The 20,784-nt window shown below is 40.6% G+C and overlaps 1 protein-coding gene across 1 annotated transcript in view; it reads right to left on the bottom strand.

Moving 5' to 3' along the window:
- The window catches only part of DCC (DCC netrin 1 receptor), a 375,839-nt gene that overhangs the window by 50,738 nt on the left and 304,317 nt on the right, over positions 1-20,784 (bottom strand). The window contains exons 17-20 of the mRNA XM_069963563.1: positions 10,354-10,449; positions 5,029-5,207; positions 4,104-4,242; positions 2,556-2,663 (exon numbers count right to left, since the gene is read on the bottom strand). Coding sequence (XP_069819664.1) covers positions 2,556-2,663; positions 4,104-4,242; positions 5,029-5,207; positions 10,354-10,449 — 522 coding nt within the window. The remainder of the gene's footprint in view (positions 1-2,555; positions 2,664-4,103; positions 4,243-5,028; positions 5,208-10,353; positions 10,450-20,784) is intronic.

The following is a 20,784-nucleotide window of genomic DNA, read 5'->3' as shown; positions in this document are numbered from 1 at the left end:
CTCTGTAATTTTCTCCAGACGTATATTTATGCATTATGAGATTATGTGGTGTTTGCTTAAAGCGCTCTTTTAGCCGAGCGACACAACAATACACCATTTTTTGGATATCTTAGTTAGGACCATGATGAGAGGTTGGAAATGGGAACGTATTACTATCATTACTATATTCAATTATAGAATTAAAAATAGATAGGACATTAGCCCAATTCAAGGAGGAAACACAACGGTCCTTTCGGGATGTATGACAGTGTTATATGATCTATGACAGTGCTGTATGATGTTTGACAGTGCTGCATGATGTATGACAGTGTATGCAGAATGTATGACTATGTTATATGATGAATGACAGTGCTGTGTGGTGTATGACAGTGTATGGAGGATGTATGACTGTATTAGATAGGACACTAGCCCAGTGCATGGAGGAACTATGACGGTACTTGGGGGATGTATGACAGTGTTATATAATCTATGACAGTGCTGTATAATATATGACAGTGCTGCATGATGTATGACAGTGTATGCAGAATGTATGACTATGTTATATGATGTATGACAGTGCTGAATCATATATGACAGAGCTATGTGATGTATAACAATGCATGGGGTGGGGAATATATTACAGTGCTGCATGATATATGAGTGCTGTATGATGTATAACAGTGCATAGGGGATATATAACAGTGCTGCATGATGTATTACAGTGCTGTATGATGTCTGGCAGTACAGGGAGAATGTATGACAGTGTATGGAGTATGTATGATGATGTATGGTGGATGTATGATAGACTATCATTGATAGTGTATGCAGGATGTATGACAGTTTTTGGAGGATGTATAAAAGAGTATGGAGGATGTATGATAGTGTATTCAGTGTGTATGAGAGTGTATGGAGGATGTATAACAGAGTATGGAGGATGTATAACAGAGTATGGAGGATGTATGATAGTGTATGGAGGATGTATGATAGTGTATGGAGGATGTATGATAGTGTATGGAGGATGTATGATAGTGTATGGAGGATGTATAACAGAGTATGGAGGATGTATAACAGAGTATGGAGGATGTATAACAGAGTATGGAGGATGTATAACAGAGTATGGAGGATGTATGATAGTGTATGGAGGATGTATGATAGTGTATGGAGGATGTATGATAGTGTATGGAGGATGTATAACAGAGTATGGAGGATGTATAACAGAGTATGGAGGATGTATAACAGAGTATGGAGGATGTATGATAGTGTATGGAGGATGTATGATAGTGTATGGAGGATGTATGATAGTGTATGGAGGATGTATAACAGAGTATGGATGATGTAAAACAGAGTATGGAGGATGTATAACAGAGTATGGAGGATGTATGATAGTGTATGGAGGATGTATGATAGTGTATGGAGGATGTATGATAGTGTATGGAGGATGTATGATAGTGTATGGAGGATGTATGATAGTGTATGGAGGATGTATAACAGAGTATGGATGATGTATAACAGAGTATGGAGGATGTAAAACAGAGTATGGAGGATGTAAAACAGAGTATGGAGGATGTATGATAGTGTATGGAGGATGTATAACAGAGTATGGAGGATGTATAACAGAGTATGGAGGATGTATGATAGTGTATGGAGGATGTATGATAGTGTATGGAGGATGTATAACAGAGTATGGAGGATGTATAACAGAGTATGGAGGATGTAAAACAGAGTATGGAGGATGTATGATAGTGTATTCAGTGTGTATGAGAGTGTATGGAGGATGTATAACAGAGTATGGAGGATGTATAACAGAGTATGGAGGATGTATGATAGTGTATGGAGGATGTATGATAGTGTATGGAGGATGTATAACAGAGTATGGAGGATGTATAACAGAGTATGGAGGATGTATGATAGTGTATGGAGGATGTATAACAGAGTATGGAGGATGTATAACAGAGTATGGAGGATGTATAACAGAGTATGGAGGATGTATGATAGTGTATGGAGGATGTATAACAGAGTATGGAGGATGTATAACAGAGTATGGAGGATGTATGATAGTGTATTCAGTGTGTATGACAGTGCTACATGATGTATGGCAGTGTATGGAGCTCAGGCTTCATCAGATGTTGCACGTACTGAGATGTTTTCCTGTATAGGCAATTCTATATATAGTGTGACATTAAAAAAGAAACTCATGTTGTGAGAGACACACAGGGGAACAGACCAAGGTCTTGGGATATGGAAAGAAACTAAAGGACTTGCTTAAATTAGAACAAAAAAGGTGTGCGCCTCTTTTGTCTACAGGTTGTATCTGGTACAGCAACATATTGTAAGCTGAGCTGAAATACCAGACACAACCACAGACAAGAGTGGCGCTGCAAGTACAAACTGTACTTCTAGACTGAGGACTTTAGGATCCTAGATCTGGGGACAACAAGGCAAGTTCTAGAAAGCAAACCTCATGTTCATTAACCGTCTAAAAAAATGCAATACAAAAGTATACTGCTAATAAGAAGAGAAAGTTATACAGTGAAACATGTGGCATGGAAGGAAAAGGTGCAGAACAAGCAAATTACCAGTAATCTTGCCGTTGGCTTCAATGGGCGGCTGCCAGCTGACTGTGACAGCTCGAGGCTTCCTTTCCCTTGTGATGACTGTTAAATCCTTCGGGGCAGATGTTGGAGCTTAAATTGTGTAAAAAAAGAGAGAGAGAGAAAAAAAAGTAACACTTGGCTGTGAACAAGGTGTAAATGAAGAGTACGACATGCGAGGTGCTGATAGGAAGCATTACCCCGGCAGAGGCGGCCGGCGCAATGATCTGGAGGTTCACACATCTAATAATGACATCCTGACGCGTTTTTGGTTTGGTTTTCATATATATAAGTCATAAAGCTTTCAGGGAGTGAAGATGCGATACTGGTGGCAGCGGTGGGATTGGGAAGTTATAGAAGCTTGGAAGCTCTTGTTCAATTCATGTAATTCCATGAAGTTAACATTGAGGAAGTAGGCTTAGGATTGGCGGAGGGCTGACCGCAATGATCAGCGCTCTAAGGCTATATTCCCAGAGTTGGAAAATGAGAGCTTTTTGGTCTTTTTGGACAGGCGTCATTTTAGCACCGAAAAGCGAATGTCCATTGATAGCAGTGGCCAAGTGTCATGATCAAGAACATTATTAGTGTCCGGTATTATGAAAAGATAGAAGACAGAAAGGCCGTACTTTTTCTATTGAGGACACATAGCCCTTAGGAAGACCAGCTACAACTTTTTATATGAATGAGCTATGTTAACAATGAAGCCCCTTCATTGAGCTGGTCAGTAGGGGTCCCGGAGGTTGGATCCTTACTAATGTTGAGCGGAGAGGCTGAACTGTTAAGGTTCTGAACTAGAACGATCGGCATTTGACTCCCCACAGCTGCAGAAATTGGATGTAACCCTAGGGAGTTCTGAAAAACATGGATACATAGCAGTTCGGCCTCTCCGCTTAACACTAATCTCTACTTGATCATAATGTTCATTCAAAGTAACATGAATTGCCCTTGTTGAGGTATTACAGATCCATCCACAATGGCACCAAAATTGTGGGTCACAATAACTGTACTAGTGACAGTGCCCTAAAGTCAATTTTAAAAAAATGCAAAGGACATAGTAGTTGCAGAAATTGTGCAGCTAAACTTTCTCAATGAACGTATGTTGCTCAACTGTTTGGCTTTGGCAACATTCTCTAAACCCAAAAGCTCTGCAGTTGACTCTCAGCATATGGAGCACTTGGAAGCGGAGTATTGGGAAACAAGAATACAGGTATAGGCTGTATCCGCATTTTTCTGGCAGCCCTAGGATGGCATCGAACTGCTCCAGACGCCTGGAGTCAAATGCCGAGCTTTTGGGGTTAAAGAATATTGCCAAACCCAAAGAGTTAAGCAAGTCCGCTCAACACTACTCATGGGTCATACAGCATAAAAGAGTAATGACAGGTTCCCTTTAATGTATTGTTTCTATAAGTGACTCCTACTATTAGTAACTCTAGGTGGGGAGGAACCTTAATAGGCTTTGTAAGAAATCAATACTGTATTTTCTAGATCGATTCTAGAAAATGAAAACCATCTCACATATTACTCCACCATTACCTGTTTCGTAAGTAGTAGCGTGAGCCGTCATACTCCACGTACTTGACCTTCTGCCTTTTGTGACCATCACTGAAAACTCATACATGGTGTTCGCCTTCAGACCCGTAACTGTATGGCTCAAAGACGTTGTATCGGCAGACTATCGGGAAAAAAAAATCATGTTAGTGCCCAGGGTGTGCACATTGACGGGTCATTGACGGGTCTGTTATCTCTTGAAATCAATATAGGGCCCAACAACATTAAGGGTGACAAAAGGTAATCGGATTCCTACTAGTGATAGCCCGTCTTCTCTTCACTTACATTGTCTATCTGAGTGCCTCAACATCAACCAGACAACCTCTCAAATAATACCATTATCTAGAAAAACTTCTCAAGCTAAGGGCGCTATTACATGGAGCGATAATCAGACAAATCGGGCCAATTCGGCCTATTATCGTTCCATGGAATAGAGATCATTGGTTTAGGTTTGGACCTAAAATCGTCGGGAGCCAACTGCTTATCGCTACCTGTAATAGCAATGCGTGGCCGACGGTGAACAATTGCCCAAACACCTGGTACCTTACCTCTCCCCGCTTCCGGTCTTCTCTCCTGTGCTTCGCAGCTTCCCGCTCCTGGTGGCTGCAACGTCTGAGCGTCCTGTGAGCTGACAGGCCACTTAGCCAATCACAGGCCGCAGTGGTCTTGGCCTGTGATTGGATGAGTGGCCTGTCAATTGACTGCCGGGACTGGTAGGCTGCGGAGAACAGGAGAGAAGACCTGGAGCGGGAAAGGTAAGGTATCAGGTGTATGGGCAACGGCTGCATAGACATCGCTAATGATGTCCATGAAGCCCTTATTGCCCAATTATTGGACTGTCTAATAGGTCTAGCTCGCTTACTAAAATGATCGGGCCGTAGTCGGCCTGTGTAATAGGACCCTGACTCACCTTATACTTGGAGCTGGAGGAGTAGCTTGTTCTCCACCGTATTGTGTAGAAACGAACCTCTGCGGTCTTCTGGTTCTTCAGGACAGAATTGTCTGCCCAGCTGACCCTCACAGCATCGTGCGTTAAAGCAACGGCCTGAACACCTACTGGTGGGAGCATGGGGGTGGACATTTCTGGGACTGAGGTAGGAAAATCATCAATAAAAGGATAAAACTCAATTTCTGATGGATCCAAGGGGTCTGATAATCATGCAGCAAATAATATAATAAACGTTTAAAAAAATGTAAAAAAAATAAAATAAAAAAAACAATAATAAAAGTATATTTACACAGCAAAGGAGAACACAATGGGTCAAATACAAAATAATGGGAAGGGTGAGAATGGCGTGGGGGGGGGAGATAGAAAAAAAGAAATGGCAATTAATTATCTTTTTTTATCATTTATTTTTTATATATTATTTACTCTAAAAATTGGAAAACAAATTGAATTACTAAACATTTTTGATCAAAATTAAAATATTAAAATATAGAAAAAGTTATTAAAAGCAATTGGAAAAAGTAGAAGTAGGGCGAAAATAGAAAAGTACACAATTTGCTGAATTCTGATATTTTCTGAAACACCACGTCCTATATTAATATATATACTGTGTGAGAAGGGAAAACTCCAATCCCTTAATAGTGAATGTGACTCCCTGGAGACTGTGGCAGCAGAAAATCACACTTTTGTATTGACTTCTGAAATGTCCTTGAGTTCTTTGCGGGAACAGATTATTTCTATACATGCTTCCATAGGGGTAGAAATCAATTATATAGTAATGAAAATGTATGTAGGCAAAGTCCATTAATTTCAGGCACCTTGAAAATTCAATTATAATTCAATAAACATTATGGCGGTATAACTACTAACTTGTAATACACCAAAAGTAGATTTGGTTTTTCCTGCAGAAGCCGTGAGCAACGGGGGAAAAAAATTGTTTGGCTTTCAAATACGTCTTCATTAACGATGAAAAGTAACATTTGTTATAATTTGTTTGTATTATTTATTTATTTGTATGAAATTGTTTACGTTTATCCTGATATTTATGTTGTTTTATTGTAATTTATAATTGTAATTGTTATCAGCATTAATATTATTTTTAAAAACACATGACCCACACTGCCATGAGTTGTGGCCACACAGAGGTGCAAGCCCCCAATTGTCATGCTAGTGCCCTGGATCTGAGGGAAATTACCACCCTTCACTGTATATGTGTCTTCCAGAAGTAGATGCAGTAAGGTAGAATGGCAGAATGGACCAGCCAACAACTAAATGGGGGCATGCCAATGAGCCATTGCCTATGAACCAACAACTAAATGGGGGCACGCCAATGAGCCATTGCCTATGAACCAACAACTAAATGGGGGCACGCCAATGAGCCATTGCCTATGAACCACCAACTAAATGGGGGCACGCCAATGAGCCATTGTCTATGAACCAACAACTAAATGGGGGCACGCCAATGAGCCACTGCCTATGAACCACCAACTAAATGGGGGCAAGCCAATGAGCCATTGTCTAGGAACCGCCAACTAAATGGGGGCACGCTAATGAGCCACTGCCTTTAAACCACCAACTAAATGGGGACATGCCAAGGAGCCACTGCCTGTGAACAGCCAACTAAATGGGGGCATGCCAATGCGCCACTGCCTATGAACCACAAACTAAATGGGGGCACCCCAATGAGCCATTGCCTATGTACCGCCAACTAAATGGTGGCAAGCCAATGAGCCATTGCCTATGAACCGCTAACTAAATGGGGGAACGCTAATGAGCCACTGCCTATGAACTGCCAACAAATAGATGGAGACCCATTAATGAGCTAATGCCTATGAACTGCCAAGTAATTGGGGCATGCCAATGAGCCACTGCCTATGAACCGCCAACTAAATGGGGGCATGCCAATAAGCCACTGCCTATGAACCACCAACTAATAAGAGGCGTCCCAATAAGCCCCTACCTTAGAACTGACAGCTAAATGGGGGCACAAGGGGAATTATAATTATATGGAGGCACAGGATACATGATACCTATATGGGAGCACAGGGGACATTATTACTGTATGGGGACACAGAACATTATTACTGTATGGGGACACAGAGATCATTATTACTATATGGGGGAAAGGGGACATTATTACTATATGGGGAACATGGGATACTATTACTGTATGGGAGAACAGGGGACATTATTACTGTATTGGGGAACAGGGACAGTATTACTGTATGGGGGAACAGGGGACATTATTGCTGTATAAGGGAACAGGGGACATTATTAATGTATGGGGCACAAGGGACAGTATTACTGTATTGGAGAACAAGGGAAAGTATTACAGTATTGTGAAATTGGGGACATTATAACTAAATGGAGGTGCATGGGACATTACTGTATGGAGACACAAGGGACATTACTGTATGGAGACACAGGGGACATAACTGTATGGAAACACAGGGGACATTACTGTATGGAAACACAGGGGACATTACTGTATGGAGACACAAGGGACATTACTGTATGGGGACACAGGGGGCATTACTGTATGGAGACACAGGGGACATAACTGTATGGAAACACAGGGGACATTACTGTATGGGGACATAGGGAACATTACTGTAGGGACATAACTGTATGGGGACACTGGGGACATTACTGCATGAGAGCACAGGAGACATTATCACTTTATGGGTACATGAGAGAAATTACTGTATGGGAGCACAGGGAAAATTGTAACTGTATTGGAGCACAGAAGACACTACTGTATGGGAGCACAGGGTTCCTTTCTGTATGGGAGCACAGAGGATGTTACTACTGTATTGGGACCATAAAGTGACCCCATCTTAAAATATTAAGGCATTAACATTGTGCTGAATAAAAAGGCCAACCTTAGTAGTTCTGCATTGACCCCCCAAAAAGGAACAGATGTTTGCCAGAACCCCACACATTAGGAGGAGTTATATGCCTTCATTTCCTAAATTGGGAAACCTCTCTTTAAACTTTAATGCCAATCCTAACTAAACTAAAGTATGAATAACAAGTAGGTGTTTTATCCTGAAGTGCCACATAAATGCTCATAGTCCTATATTGTATGTATAATAGAGGTTAAAAAAAAAAAGTAAAAAAAAGCAAAATAACATCAACCAAGTAAGAAAAAATGAACAGAACTCTAAAATGTCAAACATTTTCTGGTCGGAATAAAATATGTAATTTTACTTAGCCAGTCTGGTCTTGTTTATCACACAGAGCCGGTGATGTTATCTGTATTGATTTTCACTCCAGAATATTTCTTAGCAAAATTGTTTTCAGAAAACCAGTGATATATATTATAATATTTTACAATGAAACAGAAATTACATATTGATTGTGGGTCCAGATGATGGGACAGTGGACAAATGAAAAGCCAAGCTCCCTTGACTATTTCTTTTGGGAATACTTCATAAAAAAAAATCTAAATTATTATTATTTTTTCTCTCCTGTGATCTCCAAGATTGTATTTGACTGGAATATTTTACGGAGTTCTCCTTTGGGTTGGTATGTCTTAGGACATTTGTGCTCTCATTCATATACGGCTCTTACTAAAGGGGAACAGCGGTAGAATATTCCATCAAGTAAAGGCTTGGGAAGACACAGACAATACTATCTTTCCATTTTACACAAAAGTATCAAAAAGTTGTATAAAACTATAAAAAATATCTCCGCGTATTATACAACACAATATAGGAAAAAAAATTTTTTTGAAGAAAACTTGCCTAATTTACCCAGCATTGTGTTATAGATTAGGAGTAGCTGAGCAGATCGATATATAGTTTTGTAGGGAAAGATTCAGTGTAGCCTATGATTAAACATCCTGCCTTTTCCCTGCTTAGGAGTCCAGTGGGTGGTCCTAGTCAGTGAGTGACAGTTCTGTTTACATGTTATACAGAATATTTTCCTATAAATGATACATCAGTCTTCTCAACTCCTTCTGGTCTATATGTTGTTGCTGGTAGATTCAATATAATTTTAAGGCTATGTCCATACACTGTTTTGAAAAGAAAAGAAAAAACAAAAACAGCTTTGTTTGATAATTACAGCTGCAAAAATAATTATCATTTACGGCCATCCTGATCAATATTTATGGCAATTTTTTTGCATAATAAAAATGATGTGTGAATATAGCCTAATGGTTACAAGTTCAATTTAAAGGTGATGATTGTTATCAATATATTTGGTATATGGAAATTTTCGAGACTGCTTTGTTTGGTTGAATTAAAATTTTAATAAAAAATTATTATTACTTCTTTAAATGTCTTCTCCTTTTTATAAGTGTTGAGTTTGGTGAACTTGACAAACTCTTTGGCTTTGACAATGTACTCTGAATCCAAATGTTTGGCATTTGACTCCCGGTAGCTAAAGAAGCTGGATGCAGCCCTTGGGAGTCCTGGAAAACATGGATATAGCCATAGGCCATAGGCTGTATACATGTTTTACTGGCAGCCTTAGTACAGGGTCCAACTTCTTCAGCCACCAGGAGACAAATGCCAAACATTCGGGGTCAGAGTGTCAAACCCTAAAAGTTTCTCAAATCTGCTCAACACTACGTTTAATGCTTAGAAGTCCATTGGACCATTCTAATCAGTGATTGACAGATCTGTTAATATGTGCACTCAGTAAAGGCTGCCAATCCACTGTGAGACCGCCCACTGGACTCCTAAGAAAAAAATAAAGGGGGGACTGAGATTTTAGTCAATAGGTTGCAAGTTACACTCAACCAATGGAAAAAAACCATGATATATATATATATATATATATATATATATATATATATATATATATATATATATATATCAACAATTTCCTGGGAAAATAAGTAATTAATAGTAAAATAAAAAAAAAAATTATATTTATATATATGTATTTTTTTTTCCTATCAATTACCACCCCTCACCCCCTTCCCCAGGTAATTGTTGCTTGTTATAGTTTATGAATAGATCAGAACATTTTTTTTCCCCTTATATCCAGAAAAAACATATCTCGGGGTCCGCTGTAGGAGCATGTGGCTTTGCGTTGAGACATACAGCATTGTGTAATTTCTCTATAAAAGGCTGTCTTTCCTTCGTTACATGCTGCACACTGATGAACAATAATTACACTGCATTAGGCGGTGTCGCCTAATTGCTCTTCACCTACCTGTTCGTTTTGTACAATTAGAAGCTCCGGGGAAAGAAAAAAATAAAACAAACATACGGACAAAAATGCAGAAATAACAAATCCAAGAAAAAAAGAATAAGCTTTTTTTTTTTTTTCACTTACCAGTTTGAGATCGAGTTGTGGCGCTTTCATACAGAGGGACACCTTCTCCGGCGTTATTAAAGGCTTTCAAAGAAATCACATAATGGGAGCTCGGCTCTGCAAACAAAATAATAATAAAAAAAATCCATTAAAAATGAAAGATGAAAAGTAAAGCGAAATGTCTTATTTGTTATTCCATGTTGGATGCGAAACGAAAAGAATGAAAATATTTAAATGTACAACTTTATTAATGGGCTTTACTGCGGCTCCTTGACACTGAGTGCTACAACATCCATTCCTACCCAGCAGCAGAAAACGGTTTTATTGTCCATAGAACGTGATGTCCTCGACTCTGGAATTTTCTTAATGCCATTTACATAGGAACATCATCATTCAGGCCTTTTAAGCAGGATGGATTGGCAGCAGGTATGGCTTTTAAAAGCTACAACTAATAAGGGAGGAAGAGGTCAGCTTGTGCTGAGTTCTTAGGAAGTCATCGCTAAGAAGGAGATAATCTTAGAAAAATACATATTTTAATGCTATGTTACAAGGCGGCTGGAACTGGGCGAGCAGATTCTAAAGGTTGCTAATCTGAAGATTAAACTGGGAGAATCTGGAGCACATGGGATCATAAGTGGAGACTGTCAGCTTCCATGTACAGTGATGCCAACCACATGTACTGTATATACCTTCTACAAAACCTGTGTGAAGACTAATAAAGATTGGGAATATGATACGGAGAGTCCAGATGGAAGAGAGAGTTATGGTCACAGCTGGTGATGCCAAGATGAGTGAGGATATAAGGTTAATTTATGTAGTGCTAACATATTCTACTGCAGGCTAGCTTACACTCTACAGGAGAGAGAACCCTGCCTATAAGAGCTTACACTCTACAGGAGAGAGAACCCTGCCTATAAGAGCTTACACTCTACAGGAGAGAGAACCCTGCCTATAAGAGCTTACACTCTACAGGAGAGAGCACCCTGCCCATAAGAGCTTACACTCTACAGGAGAGAGGACTCTGCCCATAAGAGCTTACACTCTACAGGAGAGAGGACCCTGCCCATAAGAGCTTACACCCTACAGGAGAGAGGACCCTGCCCATGAGAGCTTACACTCTACAGGAAAGAGGACCCTGCCCATGAGATCTTACACTCTACAGGAGAGACGACCCTGCCCATAAGAGCTTACACTCTACAGGAGAGAGGACCCTGCCCATGAGAGCTTACACCCTACAGGAGAGAGGACCCTGCCCATAAGAGCTTACACTCTACAGGAGAGAGGACCCTGCTCATAAGAGCTTACACTCTACAGGAAAGAGGACCCTGCCCATAAGAGCTTACACTCTACGGGAGAGAGGATCTGCCCATAAGAGCTTACACTGTACAGGAAAGAGGACCCTGCCCATAAGAGCTTACACTCTACAGGAGAGAGGACTCTGCCCATAAGAGCTTACACTCTACAGGAGAGAGGACCTGCCCATAAGAGCTTACACTCTACAGGAGAGAGGGCCCTGCCCATAAGAGCTTACACTTTACAGGAGAGAGGACCCTGCCTATAAGAGCTTATACTGTAACGGACAGAAGACACTACCCATAAGAGCTTACACTCTACAGGAGAGAGGACCCAGCCCATAAGAGCTTACACTCTACAGGAGAGAGGACCTGCCCATAAGAGCTTACACTCTACAGGAGAGAGGACCCTGCCTTATTAGAGCTTATACTGTAGAGGACAAAAGCCACTGCCCATAAGAGCTTACACTTTACAGGAGAGAGGACCCTGCCCGTAAAAGCTTACACTCTACAGGAGAGAGGACCATCTCCATAAGAGCTTATACTCTGCAAGAGAGAGGTCCCTGCCCATAAGAGCTTACACTCTACAGGAGAGAGAACTCTTCCCATAAGAGCTTACACTCTACAGGAAAGAGGACCCTGTCCATAAGAGCTTACACTCTACAGGAAAGAGGACCCTGCCCATAAGAGCTTACACTCTACAGGAGAGAGGACCCTGCCCATAAGAGCTTACACTCTACAGGAGAGAGGTCCCCGCCCATAAGAGCTTACACTCTACAGGAGAGAGGTCCTGCATATAAGAGCTTACACTCTACAGGAGAGAGGACCCTGCCCATAGGAGCTTACACTCTACAGGAGAGAGGACCCTGCCCATAGGAGCTTAAACTCTACAGGAGAGAGGACCCTGTCCATAACAGCTTACACTCTACAGGAGAGAGGACCCTGCCTTATAAGAGCTTATACTGTAGAGGACAAAAGCCACTGCCAATAAGAGCTTACACTTTACAGGAGAGAGGACCCTGCCCGTAAAAGCTTACACTCTACAGGAGAGAGGACTCTGTCCATAAGAGCTTACACTCTACAGGAGAGAGGACCATCTCCATAAGAGCTTATACTCTGCAAGAGAGAGGTCCCTGCCCATAAAAACTTACACTCTACAGGAAAGAGGACCCTGCCCATAAGAGCTTACACTCTACAGGAAAGAGGACCCTGCCCATAAGAGCTTACACTCTACAGGAAAGAGGACCCTGCCCATAAGAGCTTACACTCTACAGGAGAGACGACCCTGCCCATAAGAGCTTAAACTCTACAGGAGAGAGGACCCTGCCCATACAAGCTTACACTTTATGGGAGAGGGGACCTTGCCCATCCAATGTTTTAGGGCAGTGAGTTCCACAGATTAGCTGCAGCACGGGAGAAGTCCTATAGAAAGAAGATAGAATGGAGGTTGAAACTTGGAACTATCCACCAAATATTTATTGAAACAGAAGGAACAAGGGTCAATGACTAATTTTATGAAGGTCACATGCATGATACGTCAATCTAGATTTTCTGGTTCATAACCAAATGATAATTACCCTTTTCCTGCCTCCATGATGCTTTGTTGCAGAGCACCACAATTACTATTAATCCCTCTGGTGCCCGGTAGACCCATAATGCATTGTGGCTGATGCATTATGAAGGGGTTTAATTGCAAAGACCTTCCTGGGAGATTACTGAATAATTGATTAGCTCATTGTGAATATCATTAGGACCATTGCCAAAAGAATAAATAAACAATATGATCTAAATGGGGAATCTTTCCCCATTCTCGTTGGATATCATAGCCATTTATTGCATTCCTTTTGAATTCGATATAGTCAAATTGGCCTTTAGAAATTACCTTGGTAAAGCACGCTGCTTTCTGTTTTATTTTTCTATAGAATAATGAATCGCTTAAATTACAGGCAATCAAGGCGAGAAAACCATTCATCCATTTTCATTTTCAAGTGGAACGCGCTTGTCCTTTTACAAGACCATCAAGGCTCTCATTGCTCAGATCTCATCCGACTCGTATTCTACTCAACAAGAGGACCTGTTACTATCGCAGACTTCTTTAACCCCTTTCATCCTGTCTCATCAATGTATGCAAGCTGGTAGTTCATCTTTAGTGTCATACCGTTAAATCACAGGGTTGTGGCCAAGTAGAGATGAGCGCAACTTGAACATGCTCGAGTCCGATTGGTCTATTGACTATGGCTGTATCCATGCTTTCCTGGACTCCCTAGGGGGGCATCCAACTGCTTCAGGCACCGGTATTAAAATCCTGAACGACTGTACTTAAGCATGCTCGAGTTGTGCTTATCCCTATTGCCATGTAGCTAGGAAATTTGGGGAAAACATTTATGTGACTGTTTAATTATTATAATAGTCACAAAGTGCTGTTCTACCTTCTTTAGTGCCCAATGTCCTCATCCTGGCCACCATTGTTCGTGCACATTCACCATGGATGAATATCAAGCCATCTACCCAACTACCATAATACTCCAGGACTCCCTAGGACTGCACCCAACATCTTCAGCCACTGTTAAGCAAATGCCACACACTCAGGTTAAGATGAACCTAAGTGTGTCTGAGATTCAACCATCCCTACATGAGACCAAACTCAGACTGCCTCATATTAAACACTGTTTTACTATAATTCCTGTCTACTGTATTGGTACAGTGCCCAACTGTCCATTCTATATTTATGTGATCACCATTGTTAATGAGGTATTAGAGACATGGAAACGTAGAAGATTGTCGGCAGAAAAAGACCACTGGGTCCATCTAGTCTGCCCTTTTAGTATTTCCCCTTCCTATTATCTTAGGATAGAGATATGTGTATCTCAGGCAGGCTTACATTCTGTTATTGTAGATTTACCAACCACATCTGCTGCAAGTTTGTTCCAAGTATCTACTACTCTTTCAGTAAAGTAATATTTTCTCACGTTGCTTCTGATCTCCTCTCAACTAACATTGAAGGCTTCATAGAGAATACTGAGAGCTTAATTTATTACTGGGTGATTGTGTCCTCTTTCTGGGGAATTCTGGGAGTTCTGACGATGAGTGGGGGTCCCCATAGGTCCCAGGGCACCTATGGATATGGGATAACAAATTCAGATTGGAACACCCCTTTAATACAAGTACTATGAGGGTGGCGACCTGAGGATTGTCTGTTGGAAAAGCCGCATCCCATGGGGGAGTTAAGGGTAAAAAACTCTTGAGATTCCTCATAATTGAGATTCGACATAAACAAGTATGTGTAGGCCAAACATGACAATTTTGGTGGGACCAGCCATTATCTAATGGGCATGGTGGCCTACTGACCTTCCTCAGATGACAAATGAAGGAGAGAAGGATTTATACATTGGATTTATTTCAGTTTTCTTGGGAGAGGAAGTTATCTGATGTGTATGGACTGGCAGGTGAAGCCCTATGCCAAAACTGTCATTGACACACTGGGTCCACATCTCATATTGGACTCTGTTACAATGATCCTGAGAGTGGGGGTTGATATTGAATTGCTAGCCATTGTATGGCACATGGATAGCTCTCAAAGGGAACAAGGGTTTACCTTTTTTGGCCAAAACAATGCTAGCCTTATCTATGGGCTTTAGCTGGACTGGGGATCAACTGCATCACTAGTCACCGGCTATGAGCAAGAGCTTCTGGGGGAGGGGGGGGGAAAGCCGGCACAAAATTAAGGTAAACATTATGGTAAACCAGCAGCAAACAAGGGAACAATTATAAGTATAATCTGTATAATTGTAAAAGCAATTATTTCCCTCCGGCAAAATATCTTTAAATATTCAAAGGAAAAAGGGGCCACAACTATTCTCTTTCTTTTCCTCACACTCGATTCCTCCGAGCTTTCGGAAAGTCGATTTCCCCTCAGTCTGTTAACGGCGGCGTAACTTGTGATAATAGAGAACTTCATACATAAACAATGCTTTGGGTTTCTTCTCTCTAATACATTGTTTTTGTTCTTGTCTTGTTAAATAGTAAGAGATGTATGACTTGTTTTCACTACAGCCGGCGCAGAATACATTAACTAGAATGAAAAATAATTTTTCACAATGGGAACCTAAGCCGAAGCTAAAAGCCTAATCATGGAAAGCGCAGCCTGATAAACTAGCCTTGAAAAAAACTGTTTCTGTGAACATTATAGATCTGTAAAAGTATAAAAATAGCAATAAAATAGCAATGTAGAGAAGTGAACATTGTTATAATAATCTTAGTGAACTCAAATAAATGTCTCATAAAAGCTTGAGTCCTATTAGGACAAGCTTTTCTGTTCAAAGAAACCCCAATATAATCATATGGCTTTATCCCACTGCAGAAACCTCGAGCATTTGGCTGTAATCTGTAGAGGAAGTGAGCAGCAGGCATTCCATATCCCTGCAGCGCCCCCGCAGGAGGAATGAAATATTACACAATTTAATTACTTGTACATTTAAAGCATGGTGTTGGGTCCTCCAGAGAGGGTAAGCCTCATGCAGCCTGATAAACTAGCCTTGAAAAAAATTGTATAGGTAAACATTATAGATCTGTAAAAGTATAAACATAGCAACAAAAAAGAGAAGTGAACATTGTTATACAATTTCTATTTTAATTACTTAAACATTTAAACCAAGGTGTTTTGACCTCCAGAGAGGGTAAAAAATGGGCTTCTCTGCTTTGGCTATTTAATAAGGGTCCCAAACAGGGTATACAACCTCTTTACAATAAATCATCCTTACATGCCACTGTGTCCAATGTACACTGTATAGGAGAAGCAAAACCAAACTAGACCATTATTATTCAGAGAGGAGGGCGTCAATAATTGATCCTGAAATGAAACCATTCTTTACGATGATCTTGTTACCCAATTACTATAAAATATTCTTTCAATATGGATAAAATTCTGAGGAAAACACCAGGTCTCTCAATCTTACAGAACGCAATACTGAGCTGCAAAGACATTGCTATAGGGAGTTTTGAGGTAGTGGTTACTTCTTTGCCAGTAAGAAAATGGGGAGCCCTGTTATAAAGCTTGCATTGAAACCCACACATTTCAAGTAAGAATTAGGAATGAACACTAAAAGAAGACAACAGGATTTCCTATTTTATGGACCCCAATACTGACCCACAAAGGCATAGCTATTAGGGGTTTAGAGGTAGTGGTAACTTTTTTGCTACGTACGAAGACACATGGTACATGGGAATCCCTGTTACAGATTTTGCATTGGGCCAACGCATTTCAGGTAACAATTAGGAATCAACATTAAAGGGAGAGACCAGGATAGACCCCAATACTGACCCGCAAAGGCAGAGCTATATAGGGTTTAGAGGTAGTGGTTGCTTCTTTGCCACATGGCAGGTGGGGAACCCTGTTACAGATTTTGCATTGGATCCCATGCATTTTAGATAATTGTGAGTAAACACTAAGGGGCGACACCAAGATTTCCCATTTTATAGACAAGTATAATAGCATGTAAAGACATAGCTACACAGGGTGCAGAAGTTGCAGGTTCACCTAGGTCTTGAAGTTGGCCTAAAGGCCCCTTTATATGTAAGGAGACACTTAGGGTCCTATCAGACTAAGCAATTTTTAACGATTAGCGATTAACGGCAAACGATTGCAAACGACATTGTTTATAGTTAACTTGAAATCGTTCACCATATTACACCAAACATAAGTGGTTAGTTACGATCATTCCGATTGTTACTACAATCGTTTACTCAATCTGATCCCAGCAAAAGAAGGAACGATTAGTGAATGAATGCGGAATTACAGCAAATGATTAGCCAACGATTAGCCAACGATTAATAATGATTTTAGGGTCAGATCTAAATGAACAATCAACGACACAAGAACAATTTTTCAATCGTCGTCTGCAATTACAGGAAACAGTTATAGTCTAAATCTGAATGATATAACGATTTTCCGTATGATAATCGTCCCGTGTAATAGGGCCTTTACACTATATGTGACACAGAGTAGGTGGAGCGCCCTGCTACTGATTCCTTTAGGGACCAGGAGCTTCAGGTTCCACCTCTGCCGGCATGGTCACAGGTATGTCACAGGGGGTTTCTTGGTCAGCTATACAGAAAAATGTTTGTTTCCAATAAGCTAATGCCATGCAATGGTTGAGAGTAAGGCCATGCATTGTGCTCCACTGTGTATTTAGTTGGTACATTAGGTCCATTTTAATCTCATTGAAAGATTCCGTCTCCATTATTTATAGCTTAATCAAATCTCGGTTACTCCGGTTTAAACAGTAGCCGCGCCGTGACCATTCATTTCATTACGTCCTTGTCTGCACGAAAAACAAATATTCAATTCCATTTTCCCCACTATCTCAAATGAGCAGCACAAATGGAAACACAATCTTACATTTTTTTAATTAAGCGAAATAATCAACAGAAAAAAAAAAGATATGAAGGGCATAAACTAAGCGTAGGTTCACCTTCCTCCGAGCCGGCCATTAAATAATGTGGAAATAAAGAATATCATTATTGGGCCTTGATAAGGGCAATGCGCCTCTGAAGACGGTAATTTATTATTAGCGGGAGGCTGTAGTGAATATGTTTCATATCTGCCCACAAATTGAAATCTAAACTACGTAGAGAGAGGACCGTGAGAGCCGAAATGTAAGATGAATTACTCTGTAATTACTTCACTAATGTCAGATGAGTTTCTATGGGAAGGATAGTTAAAGGGTAAAAGTTTTTGGTTGAAGAGACATTTCAAAAAGTTGAGCAATGGTCTCTTAAAGGGGTTATCCCAAGATTATAACTGATCACCTATCCACAGAAAAAATGATAATTATGTGACTAGTGGTGGTCCAACCGCTGGGACCACCGTGATGACAATAGAGTTCCTGTAGTGGGTGGAGTTGTACTTGCTATCTTCAGTAGTCTTATAGCGTCTGAATCGTGTGGCAGTCAAACATGTCAGCTTGTGCTCCATTTACTTTGGGGACAAAGGGGCTTTATTGGCATATTGTGAAGGTATCAGCAGTTTTACCACCAATCACTGACACTGTGAATGGGTCATTAGTTACTATCCAATTTGAGCCGCAGTTCATCCTAAATAAGGATAGGAGGAAAAATAACTATTCCGGGCACCACTTAGCAATTTCTACAAGAGTGGTATCTTAGTTTTCAACATAGCACAAAAGTATAAAAAAACATAGCTCTCTAAGACCGGTCAATGAACTGACCTAGACCAAGAGAAATTTCAATGTGGTGTTATATAATATAGATAGAGACAGGATATGAAGATCTGATCGGATCTTAGTGAGTTACACCCTAGGCAATGGTGTCCAGGGGCAGTACTTCTAAACATTCCCCAAATAAAGTAGTCCTAGGTCTTTGACTGTACACTATCCTAGACTATCCTAGACACATGGAGTATACCCTTATGTGAACACTCCCTCAAGCTAGGTCACAAAGAACCTAAAGGGGCCCCTCTGCAACTTTACAGGACAACAGTAGTCAATCGTCATGGTAGTTGGACCCTATTTTTTTTCCTTAGGTATAAGAAGGCAAGCTCATGAACACAGTGGCACATTGATGTTCTGTGGGTCTGTACTATGACCCTTAGGCACTTCCAGGTGGTTATTTCACTATAATATAAGATTGCTACATTAGGGGAATGGGACTGCCACCCCATCCTTGAAAAATAGGTGGATCCAGACTGACTGAGCATAGTATGCACTGGTGCCAGCTGTCCAGAAAAAAAAAACAAGATCAGAAGAGATGCTCTCCAAGAGATTGGTTATTTGGCATGCAGACCACATGTTTTGACGGTTGGCAGCCTCCTTTATCAGGTCTGCACACAACGAGCTGTAAGAACACAATATGTTTGTATAGATTCAACACGGGATCATAAAAGGCATATGATCCATCTCTACAACACAGATCTGAAATATGGCCACTCCATAAAAAACAAGTAACCCTACAGCTGTAAATACCAAATGAACCAACGAGACATAAAAGACTAGAATCACAAAATGTTCTCGGTAAATTTCAGTACTTTGTATTTAGCAAGAAAAAATCATGAGCGATTTTATTTCTTATGACAGCGTCAGGCTCATTCTGTGTCACTACCCATTCCTAAGCATGGCGCAGACAGAATCACAATGAGCTTTTCACGATTCGCTGGAGACATTTTGCTTTACTACAGACAGGAAAATTGACTTGGGACTTGGGCTTGTAAAAATACCGCTTCGGCCCTTATCCATTACCGCGTTGACCTGCACCTCCCAGGAATTTGATCCGACTCCCCATTTGGTCATAGAGGAAAGATTATAGCCTTTGGCTACTCTTGTTTTGCTGTATATGAGTCCGTGTTCAATCGTTCTTCATTCTTTTCAAGACTCTCTAACATGTTAACACAGAAACAATGTAGGAGGAAGAATCCTTGGGGTAAGGTGAACATGAACACCTTCTTCATCTACACTTATGTTCCACCATCCTAGGGGACCAGTCAAGCCCTTAAGGTTACAGCTCTTTTCTTTCTTAAGAACACAAAGATTTTTTTATTACTTTTTTTTTTAATCATTGCAATTCGAAAGCTGTAACTTTTTCATCTTTATGTTGATGTAGCCCCATGAGGACTTTTTTTTTTTTTTTTTTACAGTAGTTATAGCTTTGGATGTTGTCATCTATTCATTGGCTTTACACTACTGCTACTCTTTTATTAGGTTTTTAAAGGGAATCTGTCATGAATAAAGTCCTAGTAAATCTTATTCGGGACGATACACTATGATACTTTTCCTTCTGTGTTCTGAGTTGGCAAGAGATTAGAGTTTTTAAAAATATGCAAATGACTTCTATAGACACATTGGGAGAGTGGATTCATTGAAGGGGCAATGGTATCACTTCCTTCTGGTTCCTGTAGGCACTCATGCACATACACACAGTAGCTCTGCCTGAGCGCCGAGGCATTAGGATTGGTGCAAGTTCAAAAGATTTTGCTGATGCCTGTTAGTGACGCTACAGCACTGGAGTTATGCAATGCAGGCAGGCCTATAGGAGAGGAAGGGGAACGATACAGTTGGGATTACCAGTGCTCTTGTAATGTAGCCACGTGTCCAGGGACCCTAACAAAATAATTTGCATATTGATGTAGAGGGTTTTTATTTTTAAATAG

The sequence above is a fragment of the Dendropsophus ebraccatus genome, chromosome 3 (assembly GCF_027789765.1).
Source record: "Dendropsophus ebraccatus isolate aDenEbr1 chromosome 3, aDenEbr1.pat, whole genome shotgun sequence".
NCBI classification, from domain to species: domain Eukaryota; kingdom Metazoa; phylum Chordata; class Amphibia; order Anura; family Hylidae; genus Dendropsophus; species Dendropsophus ebraccatus.
This window is presented reverse-complemented; position numbering and strand designations above follow the sequence as displayed.